At 58.8% G+C, this 23,439-nt stretch overlaps 1 protein-coding gene across 2 annotated transcripts in view; it reads left to right on the top strand.

Annotated features, from left to right (window-relative positions):
• Window positions 1-14,295: 14,295 nt before the first annotated feature.
• UNC5A (unc-5 netrin receptor A) overlaps window positions 14,296-23,439 on the top strand; it is a 57,274-nt gene continuing 48,130 nt past the window's right edge. Inside the window, exon 1 of one of the 2 annotated variants that reach the window (XM_058677429.1) lies at window positions 14,296-14,634. In XM_058677429.1, coding sequence (XP_058533412.1) covers window positions 14,565-14,634 — 70 coding nt within the window. In that variant the 5' untranslated portion in view covers window positions 14,296-14,564. The remainder of the gene's footprint in view (window positions 14,635-23,439) is intronic. The other variant, XM_058677428.1, reaches the window with a different exon arrangement.

Here is a 23,439-nt window from a genome sequence, read left to right as displayed (position 1 = left end):
GGACAGGGTGGCTGGTGGACATGCCGCGCGAGGCAGAGCAGGTGCTGGGCTTGCCAGACAGGGAGGTCTCTGGCCACACCTGCAGGGCTACACTCCCACCCACCCACTCTGTCCTGGCCAGCCCTATCCCTATCCGTGCTGGTCCCTGACCTTGACAAAGCCCCCTCTGCACTTCAGTGTTGCCTGCTGCCCCACAGCGCCACTGCGCAGAACCAGTGGAGGGCGAGTGTCTTCAACTCCTCAGGAACCAGGCGGGATATAATTAAACTCGGGCGTGGGAGGGAGGCATGCAAACTGTGGAGTGCTGCGCGCTGGGGAAGCTGCTTTTGCTGCTTCTCACAGGGGCGGCAGGGCTCCCGGGGCTGCAGCAGCGGGTAGGGGCCCCCGGCTGAGCTACGGGCTTGTGTCTGTCTTAGGAAATCCTGGCTGCAGCAGAGGGCGCCTCTGACGGGGCCGCGAGACAGACACATAAGAAGATAGAGCAAGACACAGGCAGACAGACAAATAAACACAGATAAAATAGCCAGCGAGGCCGATGGCTCCCCTGATGGGAACAGACAGGCGGTGGCGGCAGCGCACTGCTTCCTGTAGCCCCGGGCCTTTCTTCCAGCCCCCAGCAAGCAGCCTTGCCAGGCACCAGGCACGGGCACAGGGCTCTCGTCTCGTGCGCCGCGGGGGGAAGGGGGGCGGGGCTCGTGCAAGCAGGCAGGGTCCAAGCAGGCCTCCAGGGAGCCGGGGGACGAGGGACATCAGCGACAGGAGAAGAGAGACCACAGTCCCCAGTGCTGGCAGGGAGGGAGCTTGCCTCTGTGCAAACCCCCAGGGCCTGCGTCTGTCAGCCGTAATCAGGGGTGGCTGCAGACTGTCTTCAGGGCCAGGGTGCTGAGTCAGGCCTGGAGAACCCCTTGCATCTGCAGTGGGCATCAGGCCCCAAGGTGCTTCCAGAACTCCGAGGCCCAGTGAAAGCTTAGGGATTCCTCACTCCATGCAGTGGGTTGGTGGGACTAGGATGCCCCTGCTGCGTGAGCCCCCATGCAATTGGTGAGTGCTGGAGGCCTGGGGTGTGCCAGCCCCTGTGCAGTGGGTCACTGCCGGAGGCCCTGGCTGTGCAAGCTCACCAGCCACCCGACTGCTCTTTCTAGAAGCAGCAACTCAGCTCCTGCCTCCCCAGCCTCCTGCCATACTGTGAACCATGTCCGAATCCTACCACACCTACTCTCCAGCCCCATGCACTGCCTCTTCCCAACACTCCAGCCATACACACCAACCTGTCCCACCCCAGGGCCTTTGCATGTGCTGTCTGTCTGGGACACTCAGCTGTGGCCTGGGCCACTTTCTTCTCCAGATTCTCAGAACAGAGGATCTTGTCCCATTCCACATAGTGCCTCTTGCTTTCCTCAATTCCCCATCAGATCCTCCCGGGTTGTGCTGGTTTGTTCTCTGTGTAACAGACCTCCCTGTCGGTTGGACACACAACAGGCACTGAATGACTGTTCTCCCTATCAATGAATGAATCAGGCGGGGAGAGGTCTGTAAGCATTCAATCAGGAAACTGGACGGAGCGCAGAGGGAGGAAGTTGGAGGGGCGTGGCTCCCTACAGGATCATGACTCCAAGGCTCCAGGTTCCACCTGTCACCCTTACCTAACTCACCTCACCGAATGGGCACTACCCAGATGGTGCACTGTACGGTCCCAGTGGCAGGTGCAGCCACACGTGTGCAGAGCCACATGGCTCCCAGACTTCACACATTGCGTGCCACCTCTGTTGAGGCACGTGGTCAGCACCGGGGCTAAGGACAGATCTCCTGGAGCCGCTCATGGGCACCCCCTACATACCAGGCCCCTCAAGGTCATACAGATGGCTGAAACATCAAAAGGAAATTGTCAAAGCCACACTGTGGCATAGCAAGCAAAGCTGCCAGTGGCAACTTCAGCATCCATATGGACACCAGTTCGAGTCCTGGCTACTCCATTTCTGATCCAGCTACTTGCTAATGTGCTTGGGAAAGCAGTAGAGGACGGCCCAAATGCTTAGGCCCCTGCGTCCATGTGGGAGACCAGAAAGAAGCCGCTGGCTCCTGGTTTCAGACCAGCCCAGCCTCAGACACTATGGCTTTTGGAGAAATGAACCAACAAATAGAAGATCTGTCTCTCTCTCTCCCTCTTTCTGTCTCTATCTGTAATTCTTCCACATAAATAAAAAGCAAATCTAAAAAACGGAATTTGTGAGCTTTTGTAGTTGAAAGGTCTTTGGAGTAGGAGAAGCTCTGGCTTTAGGTAGGACTAGATCAGGGTGCCTTTTTAGGCAGCCCATCGCCCCCTACTCCCCGCTCCTCCCACCCCCAACAGATTGGTTCTTATTGGTAGGGGCGGGGCCCAGCCTGAACCAACTACTGTGGAAGCCAACATGTCCCTGGAGCCAAGAAGGCTGAGTGGAGACCGCAGCAGAGGCTTCCAGGGGAGTGGGAGTGCTGGGGCCAGAAAAGAGGAACTGGGAGCCCAGCTGGTGAACGTATGATGTCCCTGCAGGCTGGCAGGGAGAGCAGCTCTTCTAGGTCCCAGCCACCCTCTTACCCCTCATCCTGCCAGGCTCTGCATTGGGCAGGGACCCAGAGGAGGCCACTTCCTGCCACCGAGCGCACTTGCCAACTAACACGAGGCACCAACACCTGAGTGTGCTTTGCCAACAGAAAAAACCCCAGCAAACTTTAGCATCCCCGGGGCCCCTAGCTGCCCTGTGGCGTTGTCGGAGAAGGGTAAGAGCCACAGGGCCCTGGAACCTACAGGAGCTTGGAAATCACTGTCCCCACTGGCCCCCTCTCCCTGGGACTTCTCTGGGATGCCCTCCCCAGCACCAGGGCTCTTGACGCTGCTCCTTGTCCTGCCCCCAGGAGCCTGGCCCACCTTCTCACCTTCTCACTGGCCTCAGCAGGCCTGCCGTTGGGCTTGCTCATGTCCCCTAAGGCGCTGGTCCCTGCAGCGCCCCGTCACTGCCAGTTCTCTGCGGCACTGGCCGGCTACCCTTGTACCGGAACACCCTTGGAGCTTCACTTTTTTTTTTTTAAGATTTATTTATTTTTATTACAAAGTCAGATATACAGAGAGGAGGAGAGACAGAGAGGAAGATCTTCCATCCAATGATTCACTCCCCAAGTGAGCTGCAACGGGCCGGTGCGCGCCGATCCGAAGTCGGGAACCTGGAACCTCTTCCGGGTCTCCCACGCGGGTGCAGGGTCCCAAAGCATTGGGCCGTCCTCGACTGCTTTCCCAGGCCACAAGCAGGGAGCTGGATGGGAAGTGGAGCTGCCGGGATGAGAACCGGCGCCCATATGGGATCCCGGGGTGTTCAAGGCGAGGACTTTAGCCGCTAGGCCACGCCGCCGGACCCCGGAACGGCCTTTGATTATCTCTCCAGCTCCCTCTCTCACTTGAGCGCATCCCGCTCCTCCCATCTCGTGTTGTCTTATGGGTTGCTTTGTTTGCTCATTTGTGGTCAGTTCTGTCTGTCTGCTGTCCCCACTGGAGCAAGACCAGCTTGCCAGGCAGAGTGAGTGGGCGGTGCCAGTGGTTCCAGGGGGTGGAGCAACAGTTACCCAAAATGCTTGGGGTCAGGCATGACTCACAGGTTGCATGACAGGAAGTTTCAGGGGGTGGAATTTTCCCACTTGTGACATCATGGCAGTCTTACATTTTGAAGTGTTTCAAATTTCATACCATCACGTCAAGTTGGTCCAGCCTATATTTGCTGAATGAATGAATGGATGAATGAAATCACGGATGGATAAACTGGTTGATGGTGGACTGAAGGGAGAGTAGTAGGGTGTGAGGGTGTGAGGGTGTGTGTGAATGAACTGTAGGTGTATGTGTGTGTGTGAACAGGTGTGTCTGTGAGTGTGTAGTGGTTATATGAATAGGTGGGTGTGTTGATGGCTGTGTGGGCAAATGTGACTGTGTAGGTGGGTAGGTGGGTGTGGGCAGGTGGGTGTGGGTGTGACTGTGTGGGTGGGTGTTTTGATGGCTGTGTGGGCAGGTGTGACTGTAGGTGGGTGTGGGCAGGTGTGTGTGGGTGTGACTGTGTAGGTGGGTAGGTGGGTGTGGGCAGGTGTGTGTGGGTGTAACTGTGTGGGTGGGTGTGTTGATGGCTGTGTGGGTGGGTGTGACTGTGTAGGTGGGTGTGGGCAGGTGAGTGTGGGTGTGACAGTGTGGGTGGGTGTGGGCAGGTGTGTGTGTGTGTGTGTGTGTGGGCAGGTGTGGGTGGGTGGGTGTGGGCAGGTGTGTGTGGGTGGGTGACCCAGCTCAGTTGGAGACATGGCCTGCCCAGGAGCATGCAGCTGAGCCCTGCCTAGTCTACCCCAGGCTTCACTCTAACCTGCACGTGTCTGTGTGCTTTATACACAAACATGTGCCCCATTGTTCCTTCTAGGCTGAAAATTGTCTCGTAGCCCCAGCAGCTAAAGCCTTCAGCCCAGCCCAGCACCCGAAGTCGCACACTGGCAGCTCTGGCGCTGCGGCCTCAGTGCCACCTGCTCTGGTTGTTTCATTCACCTGACTTCAAAGCCCATTAAGCCAATCATTAGGAGGTTAATAAAACCCTTTCCCCGCATGGGCTCACTTCCGGCTTGCGGGCTGCCTGCTGCCTGTCAGCCAGGCTGCCCATCACTGTCGCAGGAGCCTGCCAGGGAACAGCTGCCCTCCTTGCCTGCTTGGCCGCCCCAGCAGCGAGAAGCCTCTGTCTGTCCCCTGGCCCCGCCCTGTCAGGGCTGTTCACTGAGGTGGCTAGTGGGAGGACCTCTGCACCAGAGCTGGGCTGCCTCAGGGGGCCTGGGAAGTTGGCAGGAGGCAGAGTGTCTGGGACTTGTTCTGGGGTGCAGCGCCACAGGTGAATGAGGCACTTCTGTGGCCCTGGCTGCCACCAAGCCCAGAAGACACACAGTGGAGAGAGGAGGGACTTCCAGCCAGTGACAGCCCTGGCATACATAGCACAGGGACCCTTTGGCTGGAGAGGCCCCTCTCAGGGGATGCATGGGGCAGGTTCCCGGGCCCTCCTCTCTTAATCTGCAATGTTCTGCCCAGATGAGATCTGGCTGAGGAAGAAAATCTTGACTCTTGAGACCAGTGTGATGGTTCAATTGGGTAGTGCTCTGAAAGCTGGCGCCAGCATTCTATATAGGCACTGGTTTATGTCTCAGCTGCTTCACTTCCCATCCAGCTCTCTGCTTGTGGTCTAGGAAAGCAGCAGAGGATGGCCCAGAGCCTTGGGACCCTGTACCCAAAAGAAGATCCTGGTTCCTGGCTTCGGATCAGCTCAGCTCAGGGCGATGCAGCTACTTGGGGAGTGAGCCAGCAGATGGATAACCGCTCTCTCTGCAAATATGCTTTTCCAATAAAAAGAAATCTTTTTTGAAAGATAGAAAATCCCAACTCCTGGGGAAACATACTGGGGAGGGAGGTGAGTGGTGAGGTCCTACCAATCGTGGTTGCAAGCCTTCATGTCTCTCCCTCGTGCCAAGCTATCTCCATCAATGCACAGATCTGCCAGGCTCAGGCACCTGCACACTGGGCCCCCAGCTGTGGAGAAGCCCAGACCTGGGGCAGGGTACTCAGGCTGCCTTGGTGCTCAAGCACACAGAGGGGACTCCCAGAAGTGGACAAGAAATGTCTGTCTCTTCAAACTACAATTTTCTGAGATGGCCCGTGGATGTAGAAGATCATATATTCAGGTTTTAGAAAGAAAAGATACCCGTTAAGGACAGCATTTAGAAGCAGGGTCGGATTAGGAGTGCCAAGGAAGTGACACACGAAGAAGAGGGTCCCAGGAGGGTGTAACAGGGGCCCAGTTGGCCTGTGGGACTGCAGCGACAATCTCTGAGGTACCCCTCCCCCCTGGGGGAGCACTCCCTCCCTGGACAAGGTACCCCCAGCTGTCCTCTTGGAAGCTTCCTCCACAAGCCCACACTGAAGCGGTTGAGATGGATCCAGGGCTGTTCAGGACGGGCAGCGAGCCTAGCTCATCCACCCGCCAGGCCCTCAGAGCCTCCACCCCCGCCCGGCATGGTGACAGCATCCGACGCACGCACGTGCAAGGGGGTTATTGTATTAACCAGCTAGATGAAGCATCTCTCCTTCTAATTACTAGTTTAATTAACCTTGGCACACACCATGTACCAGCCCCTGAGGGACTGAGTCAGAAGCACCGCACTGGGCCAACGTCTCCCATCTGCTCCGTGCCAGCGCCAGCCAGCTCTGCAGGGGCCAGGAAGGTGGACTCTCAGGGGCCTTGAGGCACCAGGCAGGAGCCGAGGGAGAAGTGAGAAAGGATGCCGGGGACCTCTTAGAGGAAAGTCTTGCCATAGATGTCCAACTCCAGCAAGGTGGCCTGGCCTACAGTCTTTATGCACATGGCCCAGATAGGGTCTCTCCTGGAGAAGTCAGCTGTGACCACTTCACTTGGGCTCCCAAGTGCCCTGTGCAAAGCCTGCAAGCCGGATGTCTTGGGTATGGCAGGTGCAAGTACTACCTCCAAATGCCTCAGTTTTGCCATCTGTAAAACTGGCATTAGGAGCTCTAGGTCATGGGGCAATGCTGACCTTTCATTTTAAAAGGCACGAAACAAATCCATTTATTCAATCATTCCTCTTGCATGCGTATCTGGAATTAACCCTGCATGGGCCCTGGCAAGCACGATAGCAATCAGTAAGGAGGATCTGGAGATCAGATCCTCTGCCAATTGACAGTGTGGCTGCCCACATGTCCACACATGTGCATGCCCGAGGGCAAGCACACAGGGACGTGTGTGCACACACTTCCTCCCTCTCGCCTCCCTGACCCATCTCCTCCGACCCTGCACACATGTGTCTGCTGGAGACCCAGTTCTCGTGCATGGCCTTGACCCGAGTGCACACCCAGCTCAGGTGCCCGTCTGCCCCCACGCATGTGCAGGGCCACAGGTTCTCCAGGAGCACAAGCCCATGGGAGGCACGCAGGTCAGAAGCATGTGACTCCTGGCAAAGCGGCTTTATGTATGCACTTACTTCAAAGTGTATTAAAATCCTTGCCATCCTATCACTAATGCAGTGTTATTGGAGTTTCCTGATGTCTGCGTGGGCAGCTGAAGCAGCGAGCGTGTGTTTGTGACTGAGCGAGCCAGCTGCTCTCCATGTGCTGTGTGTGTGTGTGTGTGTGTGTGTATGTACGCATGCATGGAAGCTGTGGGGTGTGCCTTCCTGCTATTAAGGACCTGTTGGAGGTGTCTGATGATCCTCAATCTCTTTTTCACTATTGCCCCCAAAACAGCCTATGTAGGTGTTCTCCCTGGATGGCCCCTTTCTTTCTGGAATTGTAACCCACAGATATGCTGTGTATCTGTGTGCATTCTGCTTATATCCAGGCTTCATGTAGAAAAGAAATCAGAATTTTTTTTACACTGCCTTTCCCTGAGTGGGTGGGAGTGTTGGGGGCAACACTGCCCAGCTGGAAGCCTCTTCAAATTCAGATTTCTGGACCCTCCCACCATACACATACACAGGTCCTGTTCATAGGTCTGGCAGCCAGTGAAGGGAGAAGGGTCACAAATTCAAACTTTGAGCAATTCAAGCTTCAAGACTCTTGGGACATTGTGTTCTAGACCACTGGGGCACCAGGCAGCAGGGTCTCCCTACAACAGGGTTGTGCTAAGGCTGCCAAAAAGCTGGAGGCTGGGCTGAGCTCCTCACTCCCACTCAGGACTCATTGGAGCATCCAGGAGGATAAGGCCCCAAGCCCTCAGAGCAAGCACTGGCCCCATGCTCACCTGGACCATTCCTGCCAGCCCTGCTCTGCTTCTGGTCCCAGGATGGGACACTGTGTGCCAGGCACTGGGAGAGGAGGTGGAGCTGGCTCTGCCACTCTGGGGACTGGAAACAGGCTTCAGGTCTCACCAGGGACTCAGTTGGAACTGGCAAGTCCATCAAGCAGAGGGGCTGGTCCTACTTCTGGGGGACCCAAAGCCAAGTGGAACCAGTGCTGAGCCCCTGAGTGTGTGATCAGAGCACGGGGACCATTGGATGCAGTAGACATAGATGGGCATGCAGGGGAGGGAGGGCTGGAGGGAGGAAGGGCTGAGGGGCAGGGTGGGGTGGAAGTGACTTGGCAGCAGAAAGAGGAAGATGGGGCAGCGGGCCGGTGAGAGATGGAGGAGGAAAGCAGGAACGGTTGGAGGGGGCACTGCGGTGTGGTGGGGGAGTGAAGAGGCATTCTTTCCTCTTAAGCTCCTAAAGCATCGGAGCATCTTGCTAATTGTTCATCTCCCAGAGACGCTAATGAAATTAACTCTGCAAAACGCTCATCGGGTCATCTGCAGAGGGCATGGTGCCAGGCTTCCGCCTGGTCCCATCTCCTCCTCCACTCCTCCTGCTCCTTCCTCATGACTCCCCACCCCCTGCTTTCCACACATGCCCCTTAGCAGGGGACTGCTCATCTTCAAACCCATCTGAGGGTGCCCAGGAAGAAAGAAATCAGAAATGGGCGCTGGGTGGCCAGGAACGCTGCAGAGTCTCAGCTGCCAGCAAGCTCCTGGGGCAGGGAAGGGTATCTCCGTGTCTGTGTGTGCAAGTACATGTGTGTGCAGGCTCATGTGTGCATGTGTAGAGGCGTGCACATGTTTCTGCTTACACATGCGTATGCATCTGTGTTTCCCTGTGTGTGACCTGTGTCCCTAACAGCATCATACGTCTCTACTGAAACCATTTGTTTGGCTGGATATTTTTTCAACCATTCAGCAAACACTTCTGGAGCAGTTTCTGTGTTTGACTCTTTGTCCCATTCCTTACCAGAGCTGAGTGGCTTTAGGCAAACTACATCCTGTCTTTGGGCCTCAGTGTTTGTGTCTACACCTAGGCATGGCAATAACATAAGGGACTGTGAGAAAGGAAAGGGATAAACCATAGAAGCAGTCCTGGGTTGGTGGTGCAGTCAAGAAAGACTGGGCGCTGTCCTTGGTGCTGAAGCTCCAATGACAGGACGTGCACGAGATAACTTGGGGCTAACAGAGAGGCCCTGGGCACAAACCTCTGAGTAGTATGGAGCAACCTAGGGCACAGGCACTGATTACTCTAAGCAGAGATGGCTGGCAGACACAAGTATGCTTGTGTGACACCTGCTCAGAGTGCAAAGGTGTGTGCTGAGCGTGGGAGGTGTGTTGTGTGAGATGTAAAGACATGCTGGCTGGTGCCTGTGTGAGATTCAGGGCATGGGGTGTACTGAGGGAGTAGTCCAGATATTGGTGGGGTCCTGTTCCCAGTTCTCTTCCCATTCAGCTCACCCATTTCTCTTACGGCCTGGCTCTTCTTCCAACCCCCATTACTGGGAGATCTGTGCTGGCAGGACAAGCCCCAGCGAGTAACACTAAAGCTTGCAAACAGTAGGCAATAATAAGTGCTCACCCTATCTTGGACAAGACTCTAGAACAGATTTTAGTAAGTGATAATTTTGCATAGTGTTTTCAAATGCAAATGCCATAAAGCCAAATAGGCCCAAACAACAAAAAAAGTGGGACTACTGGCCCACATAGCTTAAAAATCCAGGGGTCTAGCTGGCGGCTTTTGAAGCAGGTGGACCTAGGAGACTTGAACACTAAGCTAGGATTCAATATCACTGTCTTCTCCAGGCATGTGGGGCAGCTCCAAGATAGACTCATTTCTTTCTCTCCATGGCTCCAACAAAAGTGCTAGAAATAAGCCCCGGTGGCCTGGCTTGGGTCATGTGATCATGCTGAACCATCACTGTGATCCGGGTGAATAGTGAATGCTGATTGGCCAGACCTGAAGCACCTGCCATCATTTGGAATTGGGTTGCAGTAGCCCTCCTCCACATAACCCCCACCACTGCCCACCAAGTGAATGTCATGTATTGGAGGTGGGAAGGGTAGGCCCTCAAAGGTGTCTTTCCCTGTCTTTGGGTGATACTTCCAGAAGACAGAAAGTGCATGTTGAGCAGTGGATGGGTGTGAATGTCTGAGCTGGGACCGGGGTCATCAAAAGCCGATGTTCTCCGAGAGCAAGTTCTGTCTGCTGAAGTCATTTCCTGATTGGTTGGGTTATTGTCTTGGTAGATTAGGGAAAAGCAGGGGTTCTGCAGAGTCGTTCTGGCTTTGTGGGTGGAACAGTGAGTGGCAGGCTGAAAAACGGTGTGATCAGAGGTTTCTGGAACTAATTTGGGGCTGATGTTGTGGAACAGCATGTTAAGCTGCCATCTGTGAGACTAGCATCCCGTAAGGGCCCTGGTTCATGTCCCAGCTCTCTGTTTTGGAGCCAGTTCTCTGTTAACGCACTTGGGAAAGCACAGAGGATGCTCCAAGTGCTTGGGCCCCGCTCCCATCTGGGAGACGTGGACGCTCCTAACTGCCGGCTTTAGTCTGATTCAGTCCTTTGCACAGTGAACCAGCAGGTGGAAGAGATATCTCCCTCTGTCTCTTGTTCTCTTTCTGTAACTCTGTATTTCAAATAAATGAATCAATATTTTAAATGGGGGGCGGGGGGAAGAGAAGGGAGATGAATTCAAGGCCCAGTTGCAACCTATAAGAAAGTTAGGAGTCAAGGGCCGCAAGGCTCTGTCCTTGGTCCTGCTTCCAGCCAACAGTTCAGTCAGGACTTGGGTGCAAGTAGAACACAGGACTTTCTGAGCTCATCTGGGGGTAATAGGAAGTTGGTGGCAGCAGCGGACACCCAAGGAAGTTGGCGGACAGCCCTGACAGCACCCACTTATGGGGGAGCAGCACTATGACTTTAGACACTATGACTTTAGATAGATTATGGCAAAATGTAATTGGAATGAATTCAACTGCAGAAAATGAGTGGCCCAAGGATGGGAGAGGCAGCATTGTGGCAAGGGCCAAGGACCGTGTTCCTTAGGGCCTTGTGGCTCAGCAGGGAGAGGAGGCTGAGTTGGTAGGGGATGGGGCATGTAGAGCCTGGCAAAAATGCAGGCGCCTAGGCACATCTCCAGACACATGGAATCAGAGTCAGGACAGGGCAGAACCTGGAGATGGGCATTTTATCCGGTACCACAAGAACTTCCACGCATGTTCAAGTTCTGGTCATGTGTTCCGAGTACCCCCAGCTCTGTGGGTATTAGCCATGTGAGGTCATGTGATCAGATATGACATCACATGCCCAGTGGCTAAGTGGAGCCCTCTCTTGCAGCAGGGCTGGAAATTGGCTCACTTGCTTCAGGAAAGCACCTGCCATGGTGGTGGGTGGGATCGGGGGAGTCCTTTCAAAGAACCCCCGAGTCCTGCATTGGTTTGCAGGAGAACTGAAGGCAGACCCAGGCTATATCTTCAGCTATTACTGAAATAAGAGGAGGCAGAGAAACCCAGAGAGGCAGCCAGGTCCAGCCCCCAGAGCTATTCTGGTCAGTAAGACAGCTGGAGAGGAAATCTGCACCCAGTTCCTGGGATGGGGAACCCCAGGCACCTGTTGGAGGGTCCCACTTAGGTGGGCCTCCACCCTCCATTCAGAGGGGCTTCTGTGATGGCGCAGGCTCAAGGTCACAGTCAAGGTTTGGATCTGGGAAGAATCAGAGCGATGGAGGTTGGAGTGGTCAGGAGCCCTCTGCCCGCCTGGCTGTCATACCGTTGGGTCAGAGACACACTGTTCCTGGCAGCCTTCCAAGATAGCTTCTCCGGCCAGATTTCAGGGGAGACGTCCACTCCACGCTGTTCTCCACCAGCCCCCTGCCCCCCCCACACCCCCACACCTTCTCCTGACACAGCCCCGAGGACCACTTACAAGGGCACGGCTGAGCTGAGGCTGCAGCAACTCAAAGGAGCTGGGTACGGAGTGTTCTAGGCAGAGCAGCCAATGGGAGAGCCTGGAGACAGGGAGGGGTCTGGGTGCTGGAGAACAAAAGGGCCAATGAACTGGGAGGGGGAGTGACACGTGTCTCCTCTGGGCTAAGCAGAGGACTGCTGGTGGGCAACACTCCTGCATGTCTTCTCCTTTGCCTCGCTGAGTGACAGCGTTCCCAGGGAACGGCTGCTGGCAGCCTGGGTCCTTGGCTGAGGGTGACCTGCAGCAGCAGACCCGTGACGGACCGTTGAGAAAACATCTGTGCCGATGCAAGCCACTGAAAATACGGGGACAGCATATGACCCAGACACAAGCACAGTCCCCTCGGTTCTGGCTAAAGACCGAGCGGCATGGAAGCGAACAGAGCAGCCACATTGAGTCCGGGAGCAGATCCTGTCTTTTCCTGGGCTCTACACTGAACTCCCAGATTCAAATCTTATAAACAGAAACTGCAGAAGGAAAAAAAAATGTAATGGACAACAGACATCAAACCTCCCAGGGACCCATCGCAGTAAACCCTGTGGTCATTCATCAAGCTTGACCTTGGTCTTTCAGGCATTACCTCTTCCCAAGCCTCAGTTACCCCACCTATATAATGGGATAATAGTGCAAGTAAGAAAATAGCGACATCTGGTACACACACCACTGTGACATCCTTCTACCCCTTTGCCCCCAATCCGACTTCTTCATCCTCGACCTCCCCCCAGTCTCAACCCTCCTGCGCCTAAGCCCCAGGTCTCCATCTCTATTCCTGCCTCACCCCCTTGTGCCGCCCCCCCCCCACTTCCTGCAAGGGGGGAGTGCAGAAGGGTTGCTCTAGGGTCCACAGATGCAGCCTGGGAACACGCTACTCCCAACACAACACACACTGCCCCCAGCTGCTTCTGGATAGCCTACGTGGGTAGAGTGGTCCAAGGCTTTAGGCCATCCTCTACTGCAGTTGGTACAAGAACAGGGGCCTATATGGGATCCTGGAGCTTATAGACAGAGGATTAGCCAATTGAGCCACCACGCGGGTCCTACACATTTTTTAAATCTGGAGACTTTACAAGCAACAGTGTGTACGGGGAATTTGGAGGAGATGGCCATGCTGGCCCCCACAACTGGCACCAGCGATAGAAGGGCCGCCAGCCCCTTTCGACGGGTGCTGCGCCCTGCCCCCCACCTCTGCCAGTGCCCTGTTGCCGCTCCCTGCTGCCAGGTATTTGTTAGAGTTGCAAGGCATTTGGAGCTTTGGCGGATGTTTTTCATAGTACAGTTCGGAAGACAACAAAATATTTCGCATCACCTTTCTTTCAAAAGTGGGAAACAAAAGACAGACCGAGAGGGGGCCTCGTGTCTCAAGAAATCCAGAGCAGCTCCCTGCTTTTTGTAGAAGCGCGGGCCACTCACACCGCGTCTAGCCCTCAGCCCCGATTTGCGGCCCCCCCAACCCCCGCAGGCGAGTTTGCGCCCCCGCCCTCTCCCAGAGCTGAATCCCCTCCTGAGTGCAGTCGCCTGTCCGCGCAAAGAGCGCGCTGGCTGTCTCCTTTCCCGTGCCTCGAAGCCCTCTGTTTATTTTAACCCGATTAGGGATGGGGGTGGGGAAGAGGAGACACCAGCCGCGGTCATTGACAAAAGCTCAGGGAGGCGACGAGACTCGCCGAAGGTCAAGGGACTGGAAGCTGGAGGCGCTCACATCCCAGCTCGCTCCTTTACGCCCACGTCTGGGCGCCGTGCGCGCCCGGGGTGCAAACAACGTGAGCGCGTTCTCCCGCGCTGTGGCTTCGGTTGTTTTCCTTTTGCGCGCGGCGCCGGCCGCGGGGTTAGGAAAACCTTGGGTCACGCGGTGAGGCGTGATCCATGGGATCCACCATAAGCTCTGTGGTTGGGACTGCGTGTGGCCTCGAGTCTGACCTGTCCCTCACTGGACGTGGTAGTGGTGGCGCGGGGCACCTCCGCGCGCGGGCCGGGCCCCCGCAATCGCCCGCAGTCCCAGGTTCTTGCCGCCGGCTGGCCGTGCGTCGCGGCGCGCAGACGGTCTCGGAGAGCGGCCTGGCTGCTGGAGGTGGGGAACGGAGGATTGCAGCTAAACCTGCCCGGGACACTCCTGCCTTGGGCCGCTCCCAGCAAAACTGGCGCCGCGCCGGGGGTCACCGCAGTCCTGGGCCCCTCCCGGGCCACCTGTGCGCAGACTGGAAGGCCGGGGAGATCCCAGATCCCGAGAAGCAAATCCACTCCGGGTTTCACACGCCTGGCCCGGTCCCTAGAGACAGTGCGGGTGGTGGGAGGCCTCCCCGCCCACTACTCCAGCTCCTCCCTGGGGGAGCCTCAGGCGTCGCCCGGAGGGATCCCGGGTGTGGAGGGGTGGTCCCCGCGAGTGGCACGGAGAGCCTCTGCCCCTCCTTTCGTCCCCTGCCCCGCCCCGCGGCCGCCCCGCGGCCGCCCCGCTCCGGCGCTCCAGTCCGTGTTTTGCGGCGCTCGCCGACCGGCTCCCGGGCTGCGGGCTCCGCGCGGCGGCAGGCTCGGTGCGCAGCGCGGCTGGCGCTGCGCTCCGCCCCGGCTGCATTGCTGCGCTCCCGGTGCCCAGGGGAGCCACGCGCCCCGCGCGCCCCACAGCCGGCCGCCCGGAGGCAGCGCAGTCCTCTGGCATGGGCCCCGGGGGCGCCCCGAGGTGGGGCTCCAGGCTGAGACGCTAAAAGCCTCCCTCCCGCCCGCGGGGCCCCGCGCCCAGCCCGCCAGCCCAACAGCCCGCGGCCATGGCCATCCGGCCCGGCCTGTGGCCAGCGCTCCTGGGCATAGTCCTCGTCGCCTGGCTCCGCGGTTCGGGTGAGTCACGCCACGCGCGCTCTGGGGAGGCTTGCGGGGGGCCGTGCGCGCGAACGCTCGCGGTTCCAAGGGAGGCCCCTGACCCGCTCTGCCGGACCGGCTGTGAGCCCCCGGAGGCCAAACTTTGCGAAGCGGGACGCGGGGGGCGTCTCTCGCTGCCGCGCAGCTTTCCTGTGCGCTCGCCCCGGAAGCCTGGGTTCTGCCAAGTCCAGGAGCAGCTGTCAGCGCGCGGGGCTGGCGAGTGTAGACGCCCCACGCCTCCGGGTGGGGGAAGTTCGCGGTTTGCTGGGCCTAAAGCAGTGATGGGGGGGGGGGTAGGGACGGTTAGATCAACCTCGGGAAACCTGACTTTGAAGGGCTTGAGCAGATCCTAATGCCCAGGAAATGGGGGCACGAGCAGGGAGCATGGTGGTGGTGGTGGTGCTGCTGCTGATGGTAGGACACCTCTTCCCAGTAGCATCTGCCCAGCCGCTGACAGTCTCCCCGCTTGGCACCTGGCCTCTGCCCACGTCCAGAACACGCTGTCCTCCTCTGTCCCTGCCACACTCACGCACACACTCAGGCGTGGAGGCATATCCGTCAGCCCCCAGCTCTCGCAGCTTGCCGGTGCAGGCTGTGGCCCCGCTGGTTGTGGCTGTGGCTCCTGGCTGCTGTGGCGCTAGGGGCCAGAGTTGTGTGAGCTTGATGCACCACCGCCTGCCCCTTCTCCCTCCAACTCCCCACCTTTCTTCCTGCCTGCAGGTCCTGTGGGCCACCCCAACCTACCAGTCACTTGGCCCTCAGCCCGCTTCACGTTCTGTAGGTGAGGGGGCAGCAAGTGCTCCTGCAGGCTTTGTCTGAACTCCCACCTAGACTGAGCCCTAGGGGTCTCCTGATCTCACCCCCCACCACCATGCACCTTGCAGAGGTGTTTACCAAGGGGTCATTTGTGTGGTTGGGGTGGGGGCTGTGGGGCTTGCCCCGCCGGAACGGAGGCTGATGGGGTGGGGTGGGGTGGGGGAGTATAGCTGCCCCCCCCCCCGCCAGGCTGCAGTTAATCATTGGGGTGTTGGAAAGGAGCCTTGGGGTTCTGAGCTGCCAAGGCAGATTGATCTGAGATCAATGAGTGCGAGCTCAGGGACCAGTGCGATGATTGAAGCTGATGGCTGTTTCCTTAAAGGGTCTCCCGCGCAGCCTGCCGCTGCCCATCTGCCCTCCCCATCCTGCCCGCGCCTCCCTCCACTCATCCCCCCCACACACTCTGTCTCCCTTCCCTGTCACCATCCCCACCCCCCCAGCCTCACTTTAACCAACCCCTGTTCCCCACTACCTCCTGTCTCATCTGACCGAGCTGGGAGGCTGAACCGCCTCAGTGTTTGTGTGGCACACATGTGCGTGCCAGGAGTGTGCACGGCTTCCCAGATGAGTGCTTGGGGTTGGTGGTTGCACCACCGTTGCCCCCCCATGAGCCGGGGGTGTCACTGCTGCACACACAGGGAAGGGGTGTTGCCACTCAGTAGGTGCGCAGAAACTGTTTACCGAGTTGGGTGTGTGTGACACACCTTGTGGTCAGCGCTGCAGGTGGCCGTGTGAGCACGTGTGAGGGTGACAAGGAGGTGCTATGGTGTGTGCGGCACAAGTGTGTGTGTTTGTGGCCATTTGAGGGTGGGGGCCGGCAGGCTGCACCCGTGAGCGTGTGGTGATAAGGGATGACAAGTGTTAGTGAGTTAGGGTGCTGCAGCCTGGAGTGATGGCAGGGTGGGGGGACTGGGGGGAGCGGCATGGATTTCCTCGGGAAGTCAGGGAGTGGGGGACACTGCCTCCCTTGTTGGTGGGGCACCTGTTGGGGCCTGTGCTGAGGTTACCCGGGTAGCTGGCAGGTAGGTACAGCTGCCGCAGGGCTACCTGGGCACCTCCGGGCATTGTGGACTCTCAGGCCTGTGGGAGGAGCCACTGAAGGGCATGGGGTGGGAGCAGCCCCACTTCTCATCTGAGACCCCCTTTTCACTGTCCCTCCCGGACTCTGAGCACATGTGCATGCCCAAGCAGGCTGGCCCTGCGGTGACCCCGGCTCCTCCCGCACCCGCCCAGCCGCTGCTCGGCAGTAGCAGCTGGTGAAAAATGTGTCTGAGTGGCTGCGGAGGGCCGGCAGGCCAGGCAGCAGCAGGCACTGAGGGGCAGCACAGGCGTCCCACACACCACAGCCACTTGCTTCCTAGGCCAAGTGACTGGTCTTTGTCGCCTGACATCCCGCACAGCACCTTACACAAAGCCTGCCACATCAGCTCACGTGCAGCAGAGCCAGGCCCTCCCTCCCTGTGCCTGGACACAAGCATACACCCACATACCTGCTTGTGTGTGATTTTCTCCCAGTAACCCCACGTACTCAGCTATGGCACATAGACCTCTCCATTCCTGGGGGGCAAGGTTTGGGGGAATGCAAGGGGAACCAGCTGTCCTGGAAGGTGGAGTCGCTTGGCACCCAGCTCTGCCGTTCCCTGTCCTGCCCCCATCATCTGCCTTAGGGCTCCGCTGTGCCCATCCTCTCGCCTGGCCTGGTCCCTTCTGTCTAGACTGACATAGTTGGCAGGATGTTGAGGGAGAGGGGGCTTTAACTCTCTGTGGATAAAAGACACCCTTTTCTCTCTTCTTGCCCATTCCGCCTTGGGGGTCCCCTACACATCCCCCCGTGGTGATGTCTGCTCCTCCAACTGGCCTGTCTGCACCCCACTTCCTCAGCCTGGGGGCCGCCCCCCCAGGAGCCTGGGATTGGCATTGCTGTGGCTCCTAGGAGCAGAGGGCCTGCCTGTCTCACCCCTCCTTCCCGCTGTTGATGTGCTGTGGTCCCAGATGTCTCCCAAGTGTGCCCTGAGCTGGGCATGGGCGATCCCCATTCTAGATGAAGACCCTTGGGTTGGGACACACATGACCAAATCTCCCAGCTCCCCTTCTCCCTGGGCCATGCCTCCCCTCCCCTGTTCCTGTCCCTCCAACCCATCCCTGCCTGGGCTGGAAACCCCGGAGCCTGCTCAGGCTCTCCGTTCTCCTTCACGCTTCACATCTCATCTGTCACTGAGTCTGGCTCTGCCCCACGTGTGACATTGTTCTTGTGTCCCTCGCTGCCTTTGTCTCCCTCACCCGCGCCCCGTCTCCCTTCACCTGCCTCACCACTGCTGTAGCCACCCCGACCCAGCCCTCTCCCCTGAAGCCTCCTCCATGCTGGACACCTGCTAGAAGTTTGCTGTGCACCCCCAGTATCCCTCCCTGCCCCCAGTGACATAATAAAGCCAGCCTGGAACCTGGCAGTGGGTGCAGGTACTAGGAGACAGCTGCTTGGCCCATGAGCACCACATACCCGTGGGCTGACGGACCCATCAGCACATTGGGTGTTCTCCCTGGCTTTGGTGGCTGGACACCCCTAGACCAGCTCTGGCTTCCAGACGGCCCTCACCTTGCAGACTCTAGGATCACCTGACCTTGCTCCCCAATCTGAAACCCCAGTTGGCTGGGCTCTGTGCAGAACTAGACTGGGCTCCTCTGTTCTCGCCACTCCACACAGCGTTCTGCTCAGCTCAGCCACAGCTCCCCGCCACCCCAGTTCCCCACCCAGAGGGCCTCCCCATCTCACCCCCTCGGCACAGGTCCTGGCACACAGATGTGCTTTGGGTGGGCACAAGAAGGATGGAGGTGCCCATTGCTCAGTCCTGGAGCAGTTGCCAGAGCCTCTGGCCCCAGCCACCACCTCCCCCAGGCTTCCACCAAGTTCTGTCATGGTCTGTGGCGCCATGACCCTACTCTCTGCCCCAGCCATGCTCCAAGTTATGAGTGCTGGCCAGCCATTGGCCACCTCCTCTGTTGGGAATCGGTTGTCTGGCTAGGCAGGGAGGGCTGCCAGGCTGGGGACAGGGACGGAAGTCCTGCATCAAGGCCCAGGCCGCTTCTTTCTCAGCTGTAGCAGCCTGGAGAGGAGCCATCCTTCCCGCTGGCAGAAGCCCCCCTCCATGTGTGCTACCCCACCCTGTGTCTAGATACACACACACACACACACACACACACACACACACACACACACAGAGTCCCAGTCCAGGAAGCAGAAAAAATAAGTAAATGGCTTCTTACCCAAAGTGGTCAGGACTTGGAAGGGCAGACCCCAGTCATGCACGCCTCAGTGTATGTTTGTGGCAGATATGTGCAAGTTGTATACCTGTGTGCTGGGTACCAAGGCTCCTGTCGTGCCCCCGCACCCCGACCCAAGAGCAGAGGCTTACAGACCTGCCAAGGGCTTTTCTCCTTCAGAACAGCCTGGTGGCAGGGACTTGGGCAGCTCTGAGAAGCACCCAGGTGGGCCTCCCGGTTCCTAGGGCTGCTACCCCTGGACCCCGGCCACCCTCAGCTCCGCCCGAGCTCTGCACTTCACCCCTCCCTGTGCTCTTGTCTGCTTTCCTGGAAGTGGCTGCTGGGGTCCTCCTGCTTTGTGGAGAGGCCTGGCCCTAGAGGCAGAGCAGGTATCTTCGGCAGGTAGCTCCGACCCAACCCCCAAAGCCCAGCCTGTGTTGGCCGAATGGGGCCACATCTGCTCCCTGGAATTACAGCAGCCTACCCATGGCTTCTTGGTTTCTTCCTTCCATTCCTGCTGGCATTGGAACTTTGATTGCCTGGGGCGGGGGCAAGCCCCGGGGCAGAGGCTACCTTTCTCACTGCTGTAGAGCCTCCATGTGCACCGTGCCAGCCCGCAGGGCCCCTTGAGCTTGAGTTCAGCTAGTCCGGAACTCATGTGCTGAGCCTTGGCTGAAACGAAATTTTAGCTCTGGCCCTGCTGTTTGATTGCTGTGTGATCTTAGACAAATCCATGAACCTCTCTGGGCTGTTTGTCTCTATACTGCAGGACTGGACTGGATGACTGTACAGAAGCTGAGGCTGGTGCCCAGGAAGGCTGTGGTGGGGTCCTGAGGCAGATTTTATATGTGCAGCACCTTCCAGGAGCTGCCCACGCCTGGCCGCCCTTACAAGGGCTCCACTACCCTGGCAGGGCCTGTCAGTGTTGCCTAGAAACCAGGTGGCTGACTGGGGCAGCGCTGGGGATATTGGGTCCTACTCCCCAAGGCAAGAAGTAGGGTCCTGCTGTAACTGCAGAACACCTCCGGAGGCTAGAACAGCCTTCCTGAAGCTGACCCACCCTCTCTCTAGGCACCAGAACCCCAGGCCGGGGTGTGGCAGGGGAGAGTGAGTTGGCTCTGGGACCAACTCCAGCGGAGGAGGCCAAGGCCAGGGTTGAAGTGCAGGACCAGCCCCCAGGAGTGAGCACCTGAGGGGATTCAGTGTGCTGACTGGCTTCAGCGCCTCTCACTGGGCCTGGCCCCAGCGCCCCTCTTTCCTGTGCTTGCGCAGTTCTCTGGTCTGTAATTCGGACCCACCTCACGGCACCCTTGTGCAGGGAGAGAGGCTGATAGGTGGCACTCCTGCACACAGTAGGTGTTCATCAAAAGCACTGGCACTCGATGGTGGCAGTCATGGCCAGAGGCACCTGTCTGTCCTCTCCCGAATGCCCTCTTGGGGGGGGAAGGGGAGTGTGGGGGGTCGGGCACCTGGAGAGGGAGCTCAGGTGAGCCCACATTTGAAGGTGGGGGCCAAGCCAGGCTTCTGCTGGTTTCTTCCATCCAGGCGTGGTTGCTGGAGGCCACTCCCTGCCCTGTTGACCATGGCCGTGGGAAGGGCAGACCCACAGGGAACCAAGGGAGGCCTGGGTGACAGACACTCATGATGGGAGAAGCGGGGATGGGGTGGGGGGTGAATGTGCCATTGCGATGCGGGAGGGGGTCCCTGCGTCAGGGTCACACCACGGTGGGGTCGCCAAGGGCCTGCACTAGCGCTGAGTGATGGGGCTGGGGCGCCTCCTCACACTGGGATCCTGGAGCTGAGTCCACCAGCAGCTCAGGGTCACCTTGAACTCCAGGCAAATTGCATAGCGGAGATTTGGGGTGGGGCTGGGGGGGTGCGAGGGAGTCTGTGGAGCTCCACAGAGCCCGAGGGGCTTCAGAGAGGGAGCTCCAGCCCCGAACCACCACGCCCCACCCCCACCCTCCCCTCGGTGCGTGCCTGTACCTCCCCAGGCTGGCGGCAGGTGCGGCTCGCCGTGCCCCACCCTAGCAAGTCCAGAGTCTGCCGTGGGGAGCGCACCTCCCCTAACTGGGGCGGGGGGCCGAGGGGCTGCTGTGTTTTCCCCAGCCACGTTTCTCTGCGGCCCCCTCCCCCTTGTGCCCGCACCCGCAGACAGTAAACCTCACGCCCACCCCCCGCGACCCCGTCCCGGGTCTCCTTGGAGCCCCCTGCACGGCCCCCAGACTCAGCCCCGCACCCCGCATCCCTGCGTCAAGGTAGCTCGGAGGCGAGGGACCCTCGTGAGCGCCGTGGGGCGGTGGAGACCCGAGCCAGTGGCCTCCCCGGGCCGCGGCTCGGGGCGGGGGCGTGGGGCGCGGGAGCGCGCGGCCCGCAGGTCCGGCCGGGGTGCCGGGCGATTAGCGCGCGGGTGGCGGCGGCGGCGCCCGGGAAGGGGCGGGATGCCTCCGCCCGCCAGCCCGCCCGCGGCCGCCCGCCGGATTAGCGGCTCTTTGTTCCGGGCCTGTTAACAAGTTCCCGGCTGAGCGCTTGGCTGCCGCCGGGGAGCGACGTCCACCCTGGCCCGGCCACGCTGCCAGCCTCCGCCCTCGTGCGCGTCGCCCGCACCCCGCTGCACCCCAGCGCCTGCCCGCTCTCCCCGGGCTCTCCAAGCTTGGGTGGGGGATGCTGCTGGAGACCTCGGGCTGACCCCGCGGTGGACGGAGGCGGGGGGGGGGGGTGCTGCTGGCTTCCACATTCTCTTTGGGATTAGCTTGGCGATGGCAGTAACCAGGCCAGTTGCCGGACCCACAAAGGTAGGTGCGGTTGGCTCGGTTGGTTAGGTAAGAATGCTGAGATCCCAAGGCTGGGAACCCTCCAACTATACACCCCGATCACCCCTCCCAGTCCCCAGGACGAAAATCCTGCTCCCCTGTGGCTGGCACCTGCCAGGGCCTTTCTGGGTCCCTCCGTCCGGTCTTGATGAGAGGAAGTAGCTCTCTGGGTGTGTTTCATCTCTGGGAGCTGGTGTTGCTGGCCCCCAGCCCTTAGCTGCAAGCCAGGAAGACTGGCCAAGCTTGCACATCTTGGCCGTGGTGTTACAAGGTAGACTCAGTGCCCCGGGAGCCCCTCTCCAGGGGGCCGTTTTATCATGCGTGTCCCCTTTTTCAGTCCCTCAAGGCAGGGCTCCTGCCTGGCACCACAGTGCCCTCAGCTGCCCTCCTGCTGTCACCTCCCACATCCTTGCCACCTGCCTCTGGGCTTCGGCACGGTAACCACAGCCTCCTCCCCAAGGTGTCACCTTTAACCAAAGAGTCAAGAGCAACTGGCTTCAGGCACGGTTGGATGCAGGGAGATCAGTGTGACCAGCCTTCTCTGCTCTTAGGGGTTGGCACTGTTGGCAAACAGCCTCTGCCTCCTGGTCCCAAAGCAGCTGCCAGGAACTCCCAGGGCTGTTAATCCCCACAAGCCCAGGTCAGAGGAGAACAGAGGAGCATGGAGCAATGGCTTAGTGGCTAAACCTCCCTTTGCAAGTACCAGAATCCCATATGGGCACCAGTTCATGTCCTGGCTGCTCCACTTCCCATCCAGCTCCCTGCTTATGGCCTGGGAAAGCAGCAGAGGACAGCCCAAAGCCTTGGGACACTGCACCCACATGGGAGACCCAGAAGAAACTCCTGGCTCCTGGCTACAGATCAACTCAGCTCCAGCTATTGCGACCACTTGAAGAATGAACTAGCGCATGAAAGATCTTTCTGTCTCTTCTTCTCTTCTCTCTGTCTTTCCAATAAAAATAAATAAATCTTTAAAAAAGTGAAAGAGTGGGTCTCCCCCCTCACCCTCCCAGCAGATGTCCCTTCTCTCACTGGCCCCACTCAAGTTGCACGCCTAGTGTGAGCCCATCACTGAAGCTTCAGGTTCGGTTGGACCGCTGGCCGCCTGTGGCTTGGCCTTCTTCACAGCTTCTGGTCTCCCAGGCTATTCCATGAACAGGTTTTATATTCCCCTCACTGCGCGGTCACCGCTCCGTGTATCTCCATTTGTTAGCACGGAGGTCTTGGGGCCTGGCTCAAGTCCCCTGCGTCCTACCTTGGCCTTGACCCTCCCCTACAGCAGCCTTGTGCTGACGGGGTGTGGCTACTCCCGCCTCTCAGGTGGTCCCCCCGCGGCCACCAACTGGGGGCTCCCCTGCAAGGGGATCGGCATCAGCTTCACTGGGCTCTGCCCACTCCAGAGGTCACGTGTTGGGTGTTGTTGCGTCTGCTCCCGTGCCCCCTTTGTGGGTGTCTGGAGACCCCTTCATCCTGCAGCAGGACCTGAGGCCAGTGCTTCCCCTCCTGCTTCAGACTCAACCTTGGAAGCGTCCAGTCTCTGGCCACAACTCCCCGCTGTGCCCCACCTTCTTGCTTGAACATGTGAGAATGCGTGTCTGTTGCACTCAGAGGATGTGAGGGGACACACTCACGCAGCCACGCGTCTTCCTTTCTGACCGCAGGACCGCAGTCTGTCCCGTGAACGCCCTGCTCCCGCTGCTTCAGAGGTCAGCCCCAGGCCACGGGTCCCCTTGCCGGGACCTGTCACATCTGGGAGGCAGAACTCGTTCACAACCACCTCTTAGTCTCTCTGGGTCTCCCCTTGTGCTCTAGCAGGCACTCCTCCGGCTTGGTTTTGTTTAATATTTAAAATAGATCCGGGAGGCAGGCAGAGAGGAGCTGGGAACTCAGCCCGCGT

The sequence above is a fragment of the Ochotona princeps genome, chromosome 19 (genome assembly GCF_030435755.1).
Source record: "Ochotona princeps isolate mOchPri1 chromosome 19, mOchPri1.hap1, whole genome shotgun sequence".
Taxonomy (NCBI): Eukaryota; Metazoa; Chordata; class Mammalia; order Lagomorpha; family Ochotonidae; genus Ochotona; species Ochotona princeps.
Note: the sequence above shows the minus strand (reverse complement) of the source record. Positions and strands in the feature narration are given on the sequence as shown.